The 20,589-nt window shown below is 25.5% G+C and overlaps 1 protein-coding gene and 1 pseudogene across 1 annotated transcript; both read left to right on the top strand.

The window, feature by feature from the left end:
• Positions 1–311: 311 nt before the first annotated feature.
• On the top strand, positions 312–9,171 carry LOC130941447 (protein SRG1-like). The gene is made up of 4 exons (XM_057869949.1): positions 312–597; positions 2,153–2,400; positions 3,184–3,511; positions 8,711–9,171. Exons 1-4 carry the CDS (start codon positions 337–339, stop codon positions 8,966–8,968), a joined length of 1,095 nt encoding a protein of 364 aa, XP_057725932.1. The 5' UTR covers positions 312–336; the 3' UTR covers positions 8,969–9,171.
• Positions 9,172–12,833: 3,662 nt separating this feature from the next.
• Positions 12,834–19,848, top strand: LOC130941984 (protein SRG1-like; annotated as a pseudogene).
• The last annotated feature ends 741 nt before the right edge of the window (positions 19,849–20,589 follow it).

Below are 20,589 nucleotides of genomic sequence, written 5' to 3'. Positions count from 1 at the left end.
TTGCAAACAAAAACGTTACATAGAAATAGATTTTAATTTTATCCTTTAATAATATCAATCTTTTACAATACATAATTATTCAATTATTTTTTAATCACATCTAAATAAATATTTTTTTCTATAATTTTACTCTTAAAAATTTTTAGTCATTATAAAATATTTATAAAATAACTAGAATCAGATTACCTTTTTTTAGTATATATGTATAATAAATGTCACCATCTTTTACAGTAGTTTAACACACAATAATGATTCCTATCTATCTATAAATTCCGCAAATCTAGCATCAAGTGCATTCAGAATAAGGGAGATACGTATTATAATAATATTAGAGCCATGGAAGTGACCTTGAAGAAAAACAACCCATCTGGGACATCAATTCTGGTGCCAAGTGTTCAAGAATTGGCCAAACAAAAATTGTCTAGTGTTCCACCCAGATACATTCAGCCACAACAAGATCATGATCTGGTAATCTCTGAAGTTGATCATGCACTTGAGATTCCAGTTATTGATTTGCAGAGATTGCTTTCTACTGAGTATGGAGATTCTGAATTAGCCAAACTTCACCATGCTTCCAAACATTGGGGATTCTTTCAGGTCTCTTTTCTCACCCCCTATCACTTGTTTAACTTCACTTCCTTCCAAAAATGCATGGTAGCACTTAATAATGTGCAGTTTAATGATTTTTTTTTGTGTAACATTTTTTTAAAAAAAAAATTTTTGAATTAAAAGTTTATATGTTGTAGACATCTAAAAAATTAAAATTTCAATCCAAATAATTTATTATACCTATAAAAAATTATTTATATACTAAAATCAGTTATTATATATTTATAAATTTATATATAAATATATATTATTTAGTTTATTTTTAATATGTATTTTATATTAGTGACTAATTTTTATAACTAATTTAATTTTGATATACACAATTGATGTTCAAAATATACGAAAATAAGAGTTCATCAGTTACATACATGCTTATTGATGTACAGTTTTATTTAGAGAAATTTAGTATAGATAATCTTCATTCTATATTAGTGTGACTCAATGTTAGATAATAAAATATATATTACATACTACAAAAAATTATAAACAATTAATTACTTAAATTAATATTGGTATGTCCTTTAATCCCAAGTCTTTTCAAATAATCATTAAAAAAAAAAAAACTTATGCGCGTTTCTTTTTAATCCTGATTATATATACAAAATTTAACAACAATTTCTTCTCTTATACTCTTATTTCTCTCAATACATACGTTTCAAATATAAGCCTCAATTCTTTAGGTGATTTTTCTTCTGGTTGATTTTAATTTTTAAGAAGGTTCCTATGTTTGTTTTACTGAATTTTCAGTGTTTTTGGTTTGTTAAATAGTTTTATCTCTTAACTAATAGTTAATTCAAGTCTTAATAATGGAAAACGTATATTTCATTTTCATTATGAAAGAAATAAATAAAGAAATTGGGATATTTTGATTAAAAGGAAAAATTGGATACTAATTTTTTTTTTGTTTAATTATTCTGTCGATCTCTATAATTTTTTTTATCAATTTTTTAATTATATTCTTATATTTTTTTTAATTAGGTCTCTATTTTTTTTTAATTCTATGATTAAGTTCTTTTCATGTCAAAAAATTAAAACTAACATGCGGTCAAATATCTAATTAGGTTTTTAATTATAAATAATTTTAAATTACGAAAAAATATTCAGTTAATTATAATAATTTTTATACTAAGAAAGACTTAATTATAAAATTAAAAGTAGTATAAAATTCAATTGAAAGAGAAAAAAGTATAGAGATAAAATTATAAATTTAATAAAATTATAGAAACTAACAGAATAATTAAATAACTTTTTTTCTATCGATTATATATATATAGGAATAAAATACCTTATAACACCATATATATAATCAATCATGTATACGTAATTAGAATTATTATGGTCGTTGAAATGACATGTGTGTGATCACTTAAAATAGTGATTTGAATTTTTGCTCAAACTAATAATTATTATATAGCTAGGTATTATACCAAATTTAACTCTCTCCCTTTCAATTCATATAAAATCAATCGTTTCATTCATTTATCTATATATGTATGGTTAATGGTTAGAATGAACAATCAACTTAATTTTGTTATTATTATAGCTTGTAAACCATGGAGTTAGCACTTGTCTGATTGAGAAGGTAAAGTTGGAGATGCAAAATTTCTTCAACCTTCCAATGTCAGAGAAGAAAAAATATTGGCAAAGTCCAGAACATATGGAAGGGTTTGGACAAGCATTTGTTCAGAGTGAAGATCAGAAACTTGATTGGGCTGATATATTCTATATGCTCACACTACCAAACCACATGAGAGTTCCCCACTTATTTCCACAACTTCCTCTTCCCTTCAGGTTTTATTTAATTTTCATCTTTGTTTGCATGTTTTGTGTGAACAATTGTGTAGCTTGCAAGTTGTGATTATATATGGATGCAATTGCCATGATTGAAAATATATTATGAATTTTATGATAAGTAGCTCTAGCTGTGCATAATGAGATTTTGTTATATTTTTAATTTAAAAATTTTGATTTATAATTTTTTAGGCTCAGAAATAAGATTAAAAGTTTTTCTACGGATCGGAAGTAATATTGTCTTCTCGATCACATATTTTTTTGAGATCGTTAATGTGAAATGTATGGTAGTTTTTATTATTATATGAATATTTTTTTGTTTCTTCCCTTTTAATTAATTTTTTGTTTTATTATTGTCATGAAATTATTTATTTTAAAATTTAAACTGACAAAAAAACATGTAAAAGATTTTATTTGTAACATATTACTTTAGACAATGATTTCTTTTTTGGTTTGTATGCTTTATTTTTAATGTTATTTTATTTTATTTTTGAATAACAAGAATAGAAATTTAGTTTTTTTAATTCATAAAAAATTTAATATTATATTATAAAATTATTTATTTAAAAATTTAAACCGGTAAAAGGGTTGCGTAATAAAATTTATAATAAATTATCACTTTTTTGTTTTAAACATTTGGGATAAATGTTAATGTTATCTTTAATTTTTTTTCAAATTAATTTAATATTATTATTTCCACCCTTTAATATCATTGTACAATTGTAGTTGTGAACTTTTAGTATCATTAATTATATGTGTGTACTCGATGCTTTTGCCATGTAGAGAAACTATGGAACTTTACTCACAAGAATTGAAAAACTTAGCCATAGTTATTATTACCCAAATGGCTAAGGCTTTGAAGATAGAAGAAGAGGAAATGAGAGAATTATTTGAAGATGGAATTCAAATGATGAGGATGAACTATTATCCTCCATGTCCTGAACCGGAAAAGGTTAATGGTCTCACACCACATTCGGATGCAGTTGGTCTAACTATACTCCTACAAGCCAATGAAGTTGAAGGATTGCAAATAAGAAAGGATAATGGCATTTGGGTTCCTGTTAAACCATTACCTAATGCCTTCATCATCAACATTGGGGACATATTAGAGGTAATGGACCCGACCATATCAAATTTAAAACATATCAATTATCAACTTGATAGAAATGATAATACTCTTTAAATAACTTTTTACACTGTCCAGTCCAAAAAAAAAAAAATAATAAATAAATAAATAAAGAACTTTTTACGTTACAAAAAAGGGTCAAATACCGTTAGATTTAATAATAGAATAAATTCGACGGTATAAATTATGTCAGTGATTATTTATTGTCAGATTTTTTATCCATCGCTAATTATCGACAGATATAAACTTTTAATTGTGAAATTTTAAAATTTGTTATTGTCGAATTTTTCTTTCAATAAATACGACGGCAATATATTTTTTAATATTAATAATTAAATTAATGTTTTCTAGCGAATTTAATCGATGGTAAACTTAAATTTTAATTTCTTAAAAAAATTATTTTAAAATTTAATATATATAATTTTAAATATTTAAATTTAATAATTTTTAAACTAACAAAATTTAAAATTTTATAATTTTTTATAATAATTTGTCTATAATTTTTAGTTAAAAGTTCTGAATAAATTTAAATATCAAAGTTTATTATTAAAAAAAATTCAATTAAGTAAAAAAATCAGATTTAAAATGCCCTAAATCCTCAATTATAAAAATTGAACAATATTAAATCAGAAATCGAATGAGCAAACCGATGAGCATTAGAGATTAGTCTATACTAATACTACTATATTACATAAAGAATCAAACATACCAAACTACTTATGATACTAAAAATTAACTAATTTATCATCCACAATATCAACTATACATTATTATAAATTAGACCAATACAATTGTCAAATCAAACACCAATTCATAACCAATAAAAAATTTATTGTCATCTGCCATTATTATTAAATGTCTGAGACAATTCTAAAAGTTGAAAAATAAATAAGTTTCTTTAGTTACCCAAGGTTCAATTCTAATTCTTCAATTAAGTTTAATGGAGCTTGATTTGTTAAGTTATTATTTTATAGAAATCTGCAACCGTCAAAAAGAGTCCAATAAAAAAAATAACAAAAAATAGAAAAGATAAATGAACCACAGGACATTAAATTAAAAATCAATAATAAGCATTAAATAAAATAATACGCAACCTATGTATGAATTATTTGGAAGAGAATGAGTTACTATATATATTCATTTTTATTATCAATTTCTAGCTTCACATTATCTGGCTTTATAGGTTCATTATAAATAATTTTAATTATGATAGAAAATAAGACGTACCAACAAGTCTATAATGACCATTTTGTACCAAACAATGCTTAATTTAATGCAACAATAAAATACTAATCTAGATTAAGAAAGATGTGCTACATACATATATAATCTGTAATGCATCTCGAATCAATTGCAATACAGGAATATGTTCCATGGACAAACCAAACAAGCAACGTAGCAAACCACAAGCATAGTGTGAACTAATCACAACATAAAACTAACATTAAGATTCCAAAAACTTAAAATTCTAATAAATAACTTGCATCAAATACTCAAACAATAGTAATAGTACCTTCATTTGTATAAATTTTAGAATAATTATTAAATAAATATGCAAACTCTAAAATAGATAATCTTTCCAAACCAAAATCTTTTAACATTCTATAATGAATGATATTCAAATATGAGAGATAGATTCAATTTGATTAAAAAAACCACAAATTACAAAACAGTCGTAGAATGATAAAAATTGTGGAAGGGACAGTGAAGAATTTACCTTTACTACAAGGAGATTTCTTGGTAGTGACGTTAAGAACCTTAGTGAGAATTCTCGCGGTTTTCTTCACTCTGAGGCGTTTGTTCTTGACAAAAGCACGGACAAAAGAACCGAATAGGATAACTAGAAACAACAGAAATAGAAGGAGATGTAGGCGGCAATTGAAGCAGCCGCAGGCAGAGGAATCAGAGGCAAATGTGAACCTGAATGGTGGTTATTCAAAAAAGAGGTTAGAAAAAAAAGAAGTTAGGTTTTTTATTAAAAAAAGAATGAAATAGGGAGAGGGATGAGAGCAACCTACTTGGACGACGGATGAGAGATACAACTCCGACGATAGAGGGAGCGGCAGCGGCAGCTCTTTTAACGGTGGCAAAGACATAGAGAGCAACTTCGTTTGAGACAATGAAACGCGATATATACAACTTGACGTTGACTTTGGAGGAGAATGGAGGTGGGCAGCACTGGCGGAGGGTGACCGGAGGGGCTGGCGGAAGTAGTTGCAAGGGATCAGAGAGAGAAGAGAGAAGAGAATGGAGGAAAGAGAAGGGTGTGCTCAAAAGTGACGGGCGAGAGACACACATTTTAAATTTAGATCAGATTTACTGTCGGATTTACTGGCAGATAAATTCGATGGTAATGCATTGCGTAAAACATATCGTTCTGATAATTCTGACAGTAATGCTTGTACCAATTTTTCTTTTTTTTCCTTCTATATATTACTGAAAGATTTACCGGTAGAAAATCTAATCCGACGATAACTTTTTTACTCGATGAATTAATTGTCAAAGATAAACTTATCGCTAATGTCTGACGCTAAATTCGATGATATTCAATATTTTTCTTATAATGTTAGTTTCTATTATATTTGGTATTTGGATTCAGTTTTTATTAAATTTATTAAGTTTTCTTTTGATCCCAATAATTTTCAAAAGTAAGTGATTTGGGTTCATTTAAATTTAGATTATTATATGATCATGATTTAAGGTGTTTCAAAAAAATAATTATGTTGGATTGAAAATTTATTTATAGTTGTCTTTACATAAAATTGATTGTAAAAAATTATTATTATTAGCAGATTTGATTAAATTATCATTTAACAATTATTAACTATCAATTAGGCAAATGAATTAAATAAACTCGGACGGATCCTGAAATAGCAAAGGGGGCACTATCACAAATGCAGCTAAGATCTTAAAATTATGGGTTATGTTAAGTAATTAATGACTTTCTTGAACAATATGAATAACGAGCCCTAAAATTGGCCCAATTCAAGTAAAACACACTACATCTTCAAATTACTCACCTAAATCTTAATATTAGAATAACCATCCGCTAGGGGTGTTTATGGGCCGGATAAAACCAGATTTGATGTGATCTAGACCCGGCCCAAAATATATACCGGGCCCATTTGTTAGACCCGAAGTCGGACCTAAGACCCGATAAAGCCTACACACTTTCGGGTCACGATTATACCGGATAAAAACCGAGTGAAAATCAGGCCATTAACATTACATTACCTTGATATTTTCTTGTAAACTAGCATGTGAAAATATCCAAATTTTCAAGGTTCCAACTATTATTTAACATGGTAAAATTCACTTAGAAAAATATAACAAGAATCAACCATTCTCTAAAATTAAAGCATAACCACAATCAATACTAATATTGTCTAATAACACCAAATATTTAAATCTATACAAATAACACAATATTATGCATTAGTCTAAAGTCTTATGCATTTTAAACATAAAACATCAACTTATAGTCTTGTAATGATTAATAACACAAAATATTAAGGTTTACAATACTTAAATTTTACATAAGAATAGTCATCATCCATTACTAATAACACAAAATATTAATTGTGTATGATGACCGGGCCGAGTTCGAGCAACCCGAGCTATGACCCGAGCCCGACCCGAAATAATGACCGGGTCTATTTTTGAAACCCTTATCCGACCCTAAACTCGGTGAAATCACACTAAATTAGCCCCTAAAATGTTTGGAACCGGGCCGGGCCGAGCCATATACACCCCTTCTATCCGCATACCTAATGAATTAAACATCCTATATATCTATTGTTTACATTATTTAATATTTTCATTATCTACCTATATTTTTCCTAAAACTATTAGCAATTATATAGATGTATATATTTATCACTAATGTATTTGTTCCCATAATAAAATATAAATGGTTCTTTTAAGTTTTATATTAAAAGAAATTTAAGTTTATTAAAATTAAAATACAATAAGTTATCTTTTAAAATTTGATTTGTATCGAAACTAAAAATAAATAAATAAATATATCAAGTCAACAAAAAATGAATAAATTATGATTCCAAATTTTGAAATACTAGTTAGTTAATTAAATTAAAAAATTTTAAATTTACTTTCCTAAATATAATTGATTTTCTTTTAAAAGAAAGAATGATTCAAATAATAAAGTATTTCATCTATATATTAATATTATTATTTATTTTAATGTTATGTTTTATTTTTTTATTTTAACACGTTTAAATGGTCTTCTATCTTTAGCAGCTATTTTGCTTAAGATAATTTTTATACAATGAATATTATAATAAGTAGACTTCGTAATTGATGATGAATAGAAAATAATAATAATAAATAGTTGAATGATATTGTTTAAGAATAATATAGGTAAAAGAAATTATATTTTACATTGATTCTTTTTATGCGTTAATTAATTTATTAAAGATTTGATGACACTATATATTAAAAAAATTATCCCTATATATTTTTGCCCCACCACTATATATGGTTTTGGATTTATCACTGCATACAATATATAAGAATAAGATCCCAGTAGAATTATGATATAAATTTTTTTTGTTTTTTTCTTACTTTATCGAGCCAAAAAGTATCTCTAAAAATTGGGGCAGGGTCCAAATTTGAAAAAATTATCTATAATACCAAAACCATGTGGTAAATGGACACAACTACCGTTCCAAAAGAGAAAAATAAATAAATAAATAAATAAAAGAAAAAATGAATGCGTCTGCAATTAGAGGAATATCGAAGGAACACCACCTTTAATGTTAGAAAAAAATGAATTATTAATATTAATTTAAATATTATTAAAACTATAACTATTTATATTATCTTTTTTTATTAATTTAAATTAAATAAATAATTTTATGATATAATATTAGTCAATAATTCAATCTTTAGTGAACTAAAAAAATATATAAAGTAAATAAAAAAAAGTTTATGCAAAAAATTAAACAAATATAGAAAAAAATTATTGTTTAAAAAACGTGTTATTAGAGATATAATTATCTATATTGCTTTTTCCTATCAAATATAATGCAAAAACAAAGAAAAATAATCACCTAACACTTTTCGTAAAACAATATTTGTCTTCAATTATAAAGGGAACGCATCTATTGTTAGTAAACAAATTAGCCTTGGTACTTAAATTATTTATTGTGTTTTTTCACTTGCCAGATTATAACCAATGGAGTATACCAAAGTATCGAACATCGATCAATGGTGAACAATAAAAAAGAAAGACTTTCAATTGCTACATTTTATAGTCCTAAAGAAGATGCTATGCTAGGTCCTGCACAAAGCTTGATCACTGAACAAACACCAGCACGGTTCAAAAGTGTTGGAGTAATGGAATACTTTGAGGGTTTTTTTGCCCAAAAACTTATTGGAAAGTCTTACATAGATGTCATGAAAATAGAAAATCATCATGATTGAAATAAATCTAACTTTATTTTGTTTGATCTAAGGCACTGTAATAATATCCCATGCTATGTATATACATTTGTAGCCCAATAAATGCATTCATGATGCATCGTTTCTTGGTACATCATAGTGGTTAATATTTTTCAATGTTGTTGTTCATGTACTTGTGCATTCCAATAAAGGATATATATATGGTGTTGTACCAATATTTGAGAAATTAAATTCCTATTTTATGTTAAATTTTTGTCCGAATTGTATTTTTTTTTTAAATTTTACTATCTTTGATTCATAACATTTGTTCTCCATAAGGTTCAATATATCTCTTATTTTTTTATATTATTAATATATCATGTTAAAATAACAAATAATTGTAATAAAAAGACCGATCAAATCTATAGAACATGTAATTTGAAAAATTAAAATATTATATCAAGGTATTATTATTTAATTTGTGAAATAAATAGTATATAACAAACATCTTGATCTTTTAAGATTTTTTTGAATAAATGAAAAAAAATTCATATCTACTCGTTTAAACATTTTTAAAATATTTTTTATAGTTTTAAAACACTCTCTTACAATTTCACAGGTAATCTATAGCACATGCAGGGATTGTAAAATAGACTAATAATGTTATTGCGCATATACTGCCTGTATAAATAGCGGTAAACATTTACAATTGCACGGCTAATAGCAGCGAAATCGTGAGAAAAAGTTATAACACACATGCTACATACGAAATTGTATATGAATTTTTTACGAAGAATAGCTATATATATCAGATCCTCCAAATAACTTTCACATTTCATCTATTCTTTTTTCATACTCAAAAAGACAAATTCACTAAATGACTAGTGAGAGTATAGTCGTTATTGTTCATCCGAATATAATAGTATCATGTAAAGATGATAGTGCATAATATGCAATGATTCTATTGTTATGCATACTTAGCGATTGTATTCATTGACAGAGTTTAAAAGTTTAATTTTGGTCAACGTAAAAATATTTAAAATTATGCACGTTCGAAAAATTGGGTATTAAGCATTTTATTGGACACCATGCAGAATATTTAGTATAAAGTATTCTGGCTAAAAAATGATGATCATGTATGAACTATGTTTGATTACTATAGAAAAATTGTGTGTGATCACTTAAAATAGTCATTTGAATTTTTATTCAAACTAATAATTATTATATAGATATTATACCAAATTTAATTCTCTCCCTTTCAATTCATATAAAATCAATAGTTTCATTCATTTATCTAGCTATATGTATGGTTAATATATAGTTATAATGAACAATCAACTTAATTTTGTTATTATTATAGCTTGTAAACCATGGAGTTTGCACTTGTCTGGTCGAGAAGGTAAAGTTGGAGATGCAAGATTTCTTCAACCTTCCAATGTCAGAGAAGAAAACATTTTGGCAAAGTCCAGAACATATATATGGAGGGGTTTGGACAAGCATTTGTTAAGAGAGAAGACCAGACACGTGATTGGGCTAATATATTCTATATGCTCACACTACCAAATCACATGAGAATTTCCCACTTATTTCCACAACTTTCTCTCCCCTTCAGGTTTATTTAATTTTCATCTTTATTTGCATGTTTTGTATGAACAATTGTGTAGCTTGCAAGTTGTGATTATATATGGATGCAATTACCAAAATTGAAAATATATTATGAATTTTATGATAAGTAACTCTAGCTGCGCATAGTGAGATTTTGTTATATTTTTAATGTAAAACTTTTTTTTTTATATTTTTTCAGGTTCAGACATAAGATTAAAATTTTTTTTACAGAAATAATATTATCTTTTCGATCACATAATTATTTATTATTACTAAAATGTTTTTTCCTCTTAATTTGTGCAATTTATTTTTTTGAGACCGTTAATATAAAATGTATGGTAGTTTTTATTATTATATAAATATTTTTTTGTTTCTTCCCTTCTAATTAATCTTTTGTTTTTATTAGTGTCATGAAATTATTTATTTTAAAATTTAAACTAATAAAAAAATATGTAAAAGATTTTATTTGTAACATATTACTTTAGATAATAATTTGTTTAGATAATATTTTATTTTATTTGTAACAAATTAGATCCTCAAATTTAAAAAAATAGTTTTGGTTTACCTAATTGTTTATCTATTATTAATTTAATAATAGTCATAGTTTGCCTAATTGTCTAATTACCTAATTGCCTAGTTTTAATTTGCCTAATTGTCTAATGAATTTATTAATTTAATAAATAATATTTTTGATCTGATTTGTCTAATTACTTATCTGTTATTAACTGCTATTTGAACTATTTGTTGTATCTGTTTTCTGGTTGTGGTAACGATTTGTCGCAGGACAAATCCTCAATCTATTATCATGTGGGAGGATGTTCATAATACTATTAAAAATTTCTGGTATAATTTTCGATTAGTTCACCATCAATCTGTAAACTAAGATAATAAATAACATCTTAGAGTGTAATAATCACCTCAGCTTATGAAAGATAAAAACTGTAAATTTTGGATCTCCATCATTCCAATGCAGAAAATAAGACATTACCAAACATAAATTTTTTTAATTCTCCTATATATCTAAATCCAACCTCCTTAATGTAAAGTAATAGGACGTCATGGGAGATGGACAAGATCTCCCGTGGTAACAACAACCAAGGCCTTTGCAAGAATAACAACATTTAGTCTTATAAATTAATCTATTTAATCCATAGATATTTCTAATATTCGTTGTAATTAAATATTCCAAATCTAGTACATAAATAATTTTGTTAATAAAATATTCTATTTTATGAATAACAAATTCATATAACAACATTAATATTAATTAGTAATATCTTAAGTATTAAATAAAAAATAATTTTATGTAAGTTTTAAAAATTCATTATTTATATTCAACTATTTTAACATAACTAACGATCTTTTAGTTACTCTAAATCCAACGTTACTAATTAATTAAATAAAAAAAATCTAATCTAACATGTCAATATTTAACAAGTACTCTAACTACTTATATCTAATTAATTATCTTAACATATTGAACAAAATTATATAAATATTTTAATAAAACTTCTAACTAATGAATTCAAAATACCTAACACGTTAACTAAATAAAGTCTAAATATTAAACTAGTTAATTACTCAAAATAAAAAGATAAAACTAACCTTGAAATCTAATGTTCCGACTACGTATAACGTCGTATTTTGTTGGTTAATATCTTAATACAAACGAATGAATATCACAGCTGCAATCATTATATATGGACGTTTCAGTATATCTCGGATATTATGATTTTGAATACTATGACCCTATTTACGTATCTTAGGTATGTATTGAGGACCTTTTTTTATTTTAGCGTCATATTTCAAGTACACTCAGAATACATTTAAATTTTGTTGTGTTATATTCTAGATGTTTAATTATCAGAATATACATCATAATATTTAAGATGTGACTAATTGTGCATATTAAATATTGCGTGCTTTATATATATATCAGTAAGTAATATATTTATTTAATTTAAATAAAAAAAATTTGTGACCTCTAGACAAAACAAATGTCACCATTTTTAACAGTAGTTTAACACGCAATAATAAGAGGAATATAAAGAGTGATATAGGAGACAATAAATTTTGTAATTTGTAACCATTAATTATTATTGGTATTTTTAATAGTATAAGATTTTATCCAATAATATAGAATTACTCATTTTTCTTTTACTGATTAAGTATTGACCAAATTATAATAAAAATGCTGGCCTATTAGACTTTTTTCAATAATAATTCCTATCTGTCTATCTATCTATAAATTCCGCAAATTTAGCATCAAGTGCATTCAGAATAAGGGTGATACATATTACAATAATATTAGAGTCATGGAAGTGACCTTGAAGAAGAACAACCCATCTGGGACATCAATTCTGGTGCCAAGTGTTCAAGAATTAGCCAAACAAAAATTGTCTAGTGTTCCAGCCAGATACATTCAGCCACAACAAGATCATGATCTGGTAATCTCTGAAGTTGATCATGCACTTGAGATTCCAGTTATTGATTTGCAGAGATTGCTTTCTACTGAGTATGGAGATTCTGAATTAGCCAAACTTCACCATGCTTCCAAACATTGGGGATTCTTTCAGGTCTCTTTTCTCACGCCCTATCACTTCATTAACTTCACTTCCTTCCAAAAATGGTAGCGCTTAAATCTGTGCAGTTCAATGAAAAAAATTTTGTGCAACTTTTTTTAAAAAAATTTAACTTTTGAATTAAAAGTTTATATGTTGTACTGTAGACATCGCTAAAAAATTTAATTTCAATCCAAAATGGCTTATTATACTTATAAAAAATTATTTACATACTAAAATCAGTCATTATGTATTTATAAATTTGTATATAAATATATGTATTATTTAACTAATATATAGTTAAGTCTAGTCTTAATAATGGAAAACATATATTTTATTTTCATTATGAAAGAAATAAATAAAGAAACGAGAATAATTTCACCAAGAAGAAAAATTGAATACTAATTTTCGTAGTTTAATTATTCTGTTAATCTTTATAATTTTACTAAATTTTTAATTAAATTTTTATATTTTTTTAGTTTTTTAATTAAGTCATTTTCATATTAAAAGAGTTAAAATTAACAGAATATTTCTCCTAAAATATATGCGATCAAATATCTAATTAAATTTTTAATTATGAATAACTTCAACTTGTAATATAACATTTTTTATACTAAAAAGGACCTAATTATAAAATTAAAAACAACGTAAAAACTCAATTGAATGAGAAAAATATAAGAATATATATATATATATATATATATATATATTGGAATAAAATATCTTATAACACCAAATAATCAATCATGTGTACGTATACGTAATAAGAATTAATATGGTCGTTGAAATGACATGTGTGATTACTTAAAATAGTGATTTGAATTTTTGTTCAAACTAATAATTATTATATAGTTATTATACCAAATTTAATTCTCTTCCTTTCAATTCATATAAAATCAATCGTTTCATTCATTTATCTAGATATGTATGGTTAATAGTTAGAATGAACAATCAACTTAATTTTGTTATTATTATAGCTTGTAAACCATGGAGTTAGCACTTGTCTGATTGAGAAGGTAAAGTTGGAGATGCAAAATTTCTTCAACCTTCCAATGTCAGAGAAGAAAAAATATTGGCAAAGTCCAGAACATATGGAAGGGTTTGGACAAGCATTTGTTCAGAGTGAAGATCAGAAACTTGATTGGGCTGATATATTCTATATGCTCACACTACCAAACCACATGAGAGTTCCCCACTTATTTCCACAACTTCCTCTTCCCTTCAGGTTTTATTTAATTTTCATCTTTGTTTGCATGTTTTGTGTGAACAATTGTGTAGCTTGCAAGTTGTGATTATATATGGATGCAATTGCCATGATTGAAAATATATTATGAATTTTATGATAAGTAGCTCTAGCTGTGCATAGTGAGATTTTGTTATATTTTTAATTTAAAAATTTTGATTTATATTTTTTTAGGCTCAGACATAATATCAAAGTTTTTCTACGAAAGTAATATTGTCTTTTCGATCACATGATTATTTACTATTACTAAGGTATTTTTTCCTCCTAATTTGTGCAATTTATTTTTTTGAGATCGTTAGTGTGAAATGCATGGTAGTTTTTATTATTATATAAATATTTTTGTTTTTTCCCTTCTAATTAATTTTTTGTTTTTACTATTGTCATGAAATTATTTATTTTAAAATTTAAACTGATAAAAAAACATGTAAAAGATTTTATTTGTAAATATTACTTTAGACAATATTTTTTTTTGGTTTCATGATTTTTTTTATTTTTTAATAATGTTATTTTATTTTATTTTTGAATAACAAGAATAGAAATTGATTTTTAATTCATAAAAAATTTAATATTATATTATAAAATTATTTAGTTAAAAATTTAAACCTGTAAAAAAAAAGTGCATAAATAATTTTATTTGTAATAATTATTACCACATCTTCTTTCTCTGTTATAATCCATGCTATCCGTATTCTTTCTTTGCTGTCTCCAAGATTATGTTTTTACTAGGGTTATTACTACCGACTATCATTAAATTCGATATTATTCATATCATAGTTGCACAATAAAATTTATAATAAATTATCACTTTTTTGTTTTAAACATTTGGGATAAATGTTAATGTTATGTTTAATTTTTTTCCAAATTAATTTAATATTATTATTCCCACCCTTTAATATCATTGTACAATTGTAGTTGTGAACTTTTAGTATCATTAATTGTATGTGTGTACTCGATGCTTTTGCCATGTAGAGAAACTATGGAACTTTACTCACAAGAATTGAAAAACTTAGCCATAGTTATTATTACCCAAATGGCTAAGGCTTTGAAGATAGAAGAAGAGGAGATGAGAGAATTATTTGAAGATGGAATTCAAATGATGAGGATGAACTATTATCCTCCATGTCCTGAACCGGAAAAGGTTATTGGTTTCACACCACATTCGGATGCAGTTGGTCTAACTATACTCCTACAAGCCAATGAAGTTGAAGGATTGCAGATAAGAAAGGATAATGGCATTTTGGTTCCTGTTAAACCATTATCTAATGCCTTTGTCATCAACATTGGGGACATATTAGAGGTAATAGACCCAACCATATCAAATTTATAACATCAATTATCAACTTGATAGAAATGATAATACTCATTAAATAACTTTTAACGTTACAAAAAATCGTCGAATATTATCGAATTTATTGGTGAATTTATTAGAAAAATTTGTCGATAATTTGTTTACCATCGAATTTAGTGACAGAATAAATCTGACGATATAAATCTCGTTAGTAATTATTCATCGACGCATTTTTTTGTCAGTTGCTTATTATCAGCAGATATAAACTTTTAATTGTGAAATTTTAGAGTTTGTTACTATCAAATTTTTCTTCTGATAAATATGATGGTAATATATTTTTTATTATCAATAATTAAATTAATATTTACTGGTGGATTTAATCGACGGTAAATTTGATGGTAAACTTAAACTTTAAGTTATGATTACCATTTTATACCATTTAATCGACAGTAAATTCCATGGAAAATAAGATGTGCCAACAAATCTATAATTGTCATTTTATACCAAACAATACTTAATTAATGCAATAACAAAATGTTAGTCTAAATTAAGAAAGATGTATCACATACATATATAATTTATAATGCATCTCGGATCACTTGCAATACTGGAATATGTTCCATAGACAAACCAAAGAAGCAACACAGCAAACCACAAATATAGTGTAAATTAACCACAACATAAAACTAATATTAAGATCACTGAAACTTAAAATTCTAATAAATAACTTGCATAAAAAACTCAAGCAATAGTAACAGTACCATTATTTATATAAATTTTAGAACAATTATTATTTAAATACCCAAGTACTAAAATAGATAACTTTTTCAATCCAAAATTCTTTATCATTCCATAATGAATGATATCCAAATATGAGAGAGAGAGATTCAATTTGAAAAAAAAAACACAAATTACAAAGTAATCGCAGAACGATAAAAATTGTGGAAGGAGCAGTGAAGAATTTACCTTCATCACAAGAAAATTTTTTGGTAGTGATGTGAAAAACCTTAGTGAAAATCCTCATGGTTCCTTTCATCTTGAGGTATTTTTCTTTGGCAAAAACACAGATAGAAGAGTTGAGCAGGACAACCAGAAGTAACAGAAATAGAAGGAGATGCAGGCGGTAATTAAAGCAGTCACGAGTAGAGGAATTAGAGATAGAAGTGAACCTGAATGGTGGTTAAAAAAGGGGGTCAGGGAAAGAAGAGGTTAGGTTTCTTATTAAACAAATAAAAAAAATGGAATAGGAAGAGAGATGAGGACAACCTACCTAAACGACAGAGGAGAAACACAACTCCGACAACAAAGAGAGCGATAGTGGCAGCTTTTTCAACAGTGGCGGAGATAGAGGGAACAACTCCGTTTGAGACAATGAAACACGATACAGGAAATTTTATGCTAACTTTGAAGGAAAATGGAGGTGAGCAGCACTGATGGAAGGTGGCCAGAGGGATTGCCGGTGGTAGCTGTAGGGGAGAGAGAAGAGAGAGGAGAATGGAGGAGAGAGAAGGGTGTGCTTGAAAGTGAGGGGAGAAGGACACATATTTTAAATTAGACCAGATTTATTGTCGGATAAATTTGATGGTAATGCATTCCGTATGGCCAAAACATAACATTTTGATAATTCTAATAATAATGCTTATACCAATTTTTTTCCTTCAAATATTACTAGTGGATTTATCGTGAAAAAATCTAATTCTACAATAGTTTTTTTACTCGACGAATTTATTGTTAAAGATAAACCTACCACTAATGTCTGATGCTAAATTCGATAATATTCAATATTTTTTTTCTAGTGTTAGTCTCTATTATATTTGGTATTTGGATTCGGTTCTTATCAAATTTATTAAGTTTTATTTTTATCCCAATAATTTTTAAAAGTAAGTGATTTGAGTCTATTTAAATTTAGATTATTATATGATCATGATTCAAGGTGTTTCAAAAAACAATTTATTATGTTAAATTAAAAATTTATTTATAATTATCTTTATATAAAATTGATAATAAAAAATTGTTAAATAATTTAATAAATTTAATTAAATTATCATCTAATAAATATCAATTATTAAATTTACATAAAAAGTCCACCTAAATCATCCTTTTATGCTCGATGTAGTGCCTGCTAAGCGGCTCTCAAGGATATAAATGAATATTAGGTAAATGAATTAAATAAAATCGGACGGATCGAGAAATAGCGAAAGAGGCACTAGTTAAGATCTTAAAATTCTTAGCAATTATATAGATGTATATATTTATTGCTAATGTATTTGTTCCCATAATAAAATATAAATGATTTTGTAAGTTTTATATTAAAAGAAATTAAGTTTATTAAAATTAAATATAATAAGTTATTTTTTAAAATTTGATTTGCATCGAAACTAAAAATAAATAAATAAATAAATATATCAAATCAATAAAAAAGAATAAATTATGATGTCAAATTTGAAATACTAGTTAGTTAATTAAATTAAAAAATTTTAAATTAACTTTCCTAAATATAATTGATTTTCGTTTAACAGAAAGAATTATTCAAATAATAAAGTATTTCATCTATATATTAATATTATTATTTATTTTATTGTTATGCTTTATTTGTTTATTTTAACACGTTTAAATAGTCTTCTATTTTTAGCAGCTAATTTGCTTAAGATAATTTTTATACAATGAATATTATAATAAGTAGACTTCGTAATTGATGAATAGAAAATAATAATAATAAATAGTTGAATGATATTGTTTAAGAATAATATAGGTAAAAGAAATTATATTTTAAATTAATTCTTTTTATGCGTTAATTAATTTATTAAAGATTTGATGACACTATATATTAAAAAACATTATCCCTATATATTTTTGCCCCACCACTATATATTGTTTTGGATTTATCACTGCATAAAATATATAAGAATAAGATCCCAGTAGAATTATGATATAAATTTTCTTTGTTTTTTCTTACTTTATCGAGCCAAAAAGTATCTCTAAAAATTGGGGCAGGGTCCAAATTAGAAAAAAATTGTCTATAATACCAAAACCATGTGTTAAATGCACACTACTACCGTTCTAAAAGAGAAAAATAACTAATGAATGCGTCTGCAAAAGAAAAATATAGGATACTAATATATCATCTGTTAATTTATTATCAATAATAATTAATTATTATATTTTAAACACATGTATAAAGAGACACATTTAAAAAATACATATATAAAGACACTTCTATTAGATATAATCATAAAAAAATATTTTGATTAGACACATCCACAAAGACACTCCTATTAAACACAACTATAAACAAGAGTTGGTAGAAATTGACAGAAATACTGTTAGTAATATAGCGAAATTGGTCTGCAAATTAAAGGAATATTGAAGGAAACACCACCTTTAGTGTAAAAAAATAAATTATTAATATTAATTTAAATATTATTAAAAATATAATTATTTATATTATTTTTTATTAATTTAAATTAAAAAAATAATTTTATGATATAATATTAGTCAATAATTCAATCTTTAGTGAACTAAAAAAATATATAAAGTAAATAAAAAAAATTTATACAAAAAATTAAACAAATATAAAAAAAATTATTGTTTAAAAAACGTGTTATTAGAGATATAATTATCTATAATGTTTTTTCCTATGAAATATAATGCAAAAACAAAGAAAAATAATCACCTAAAACTTTTCGTAAAACAATATTTGTCTTCAATTGTAAGGTGAATTATAAGGTACACATGAAAGAGAAATTGATAAAGGTAGGACCTACATTTTGAATAACAATAAAATAATAAAAAATAACTATAAAAAGAATTTATATTCTCTCTCTATACCACCCCAATCTGTATAGTAGAGTGTCCCTTAAAAGGAAACGCATTTATTGTTATTAAACTAATTAATCTTGTTACTTAAATTATTTATTGTGTTTTTTCACTTGCTAGATTATAACCAATGGAGTATACCAAAGTATCGAACATCGATCAATGGTGAACAATAAAAAAGAAAGACTTTCAATTGCTACATTTTATAGTCCTAAAGAAGATGCTATGGTAGGTCCTGCACAAAGCTTAATCACTGAACAAACACCAGCACGGTTCAAAAGTGTTGGAGTAATGGAATACTACGAGGGTTTTTTTTGCCCAAAAACTTACTGGAAAGTCTTACATAGATGTCATGAAAATAGAGAATCATCATGATTGAAATAAATCCAAGTTTATTTTGTTTGATCTAAGGCACTCTAATAATATCTCATGCTATATATATTTGTAGCCCAATAAATGCATTCATGATGCATCGTTTCTTGGTACATCATAGTGGTTAATATTTGTCAATGTTGTTGTTCATGTACTTGTGCATTCCAATAAAGGATATATGGTGTTGTACCAATATTTGAGAAATTAAATTCCTATTTTATGTTAAATTTTTGTCCGAATTGTATTTTTTTTTTAATTTTACTATCTTTGATACATAACATTTGTTCTCCATAAGGTTCAATATATCTCTTATTTTTTATATTATTAATATATCATGTTAAAATAACAAATAATTGTAATAAAAGACCGATCAAATCTACAGAACATGTAATTTGAAAATCATTAAAATATTATACCATGGAATTATTATTTAATTTGTGAAATAAATAGTATATAACAAACATCTTGATCTTTTAGGGTTTTTTTTGAATAAAAAAAATTCATATTTACTCATTTAAACATTTTTAAAATATTTTGTATAGTTTTAAACACTCATTTAATGCACGTGTTGCATGCGAAATTATATATGAAATTTTCACAAAGGATAGCTATATATATCAGATTCTCCAAATAACTTTCACCTTTCTTTTTTTTTATAAAGACAAATTCACATTACAAAAAAAAGCCTATAATCACGGTAAAAAGGGTGATCATAGATCTATGATCACGGTTTAGAACCTATGGTCACGGTTTTTTATCGTGGCCTATTCCGCTATGG

This window comes from Arachis stenosperma, chromosome 7, assembly GCF_014773155.1.
Source record: "Arachis stenosperma cultivar V10309 chromosome 7, arast.V10309.gnm1.PFL2, whole genome shotgun sequence".
Taxonomy (NCBI): domain Eukaryota; kingdom Viridiplantae; phylum Streptophyta; class Magnoliopsida; order Fabales; family Fabaceae; genus Arachis; species Arachis stenosperma.
This window is presented reverse-complemented; position numbering and strand designations above follow the sequence as displayed.

Excerpts from the sequence above, each read along its gene's own strand:
- LOC130941447 (XM_057869949.1), top strand. The coding sequence starts at position 337 with ATGGAAGTGACCTTGAAGAAAAACAACCCATCTGGGACATCAATTCTG. Across the intron at positions 598-2,152 it reads AACATTGGGGATTCTTTCAG|CTTGTAAACCATGGAGTTAG; the intron begins GTCTCTTTTCTC and ends TTATTATTATAG. Across the intron at positions 2,401-3,183 it reads CAACTTCCTCTTCCCTTCAG|AGAAACTATGGAACTTTACT; the intron begins GTTTTATTTAAT and ends TTTGCCATGTAG.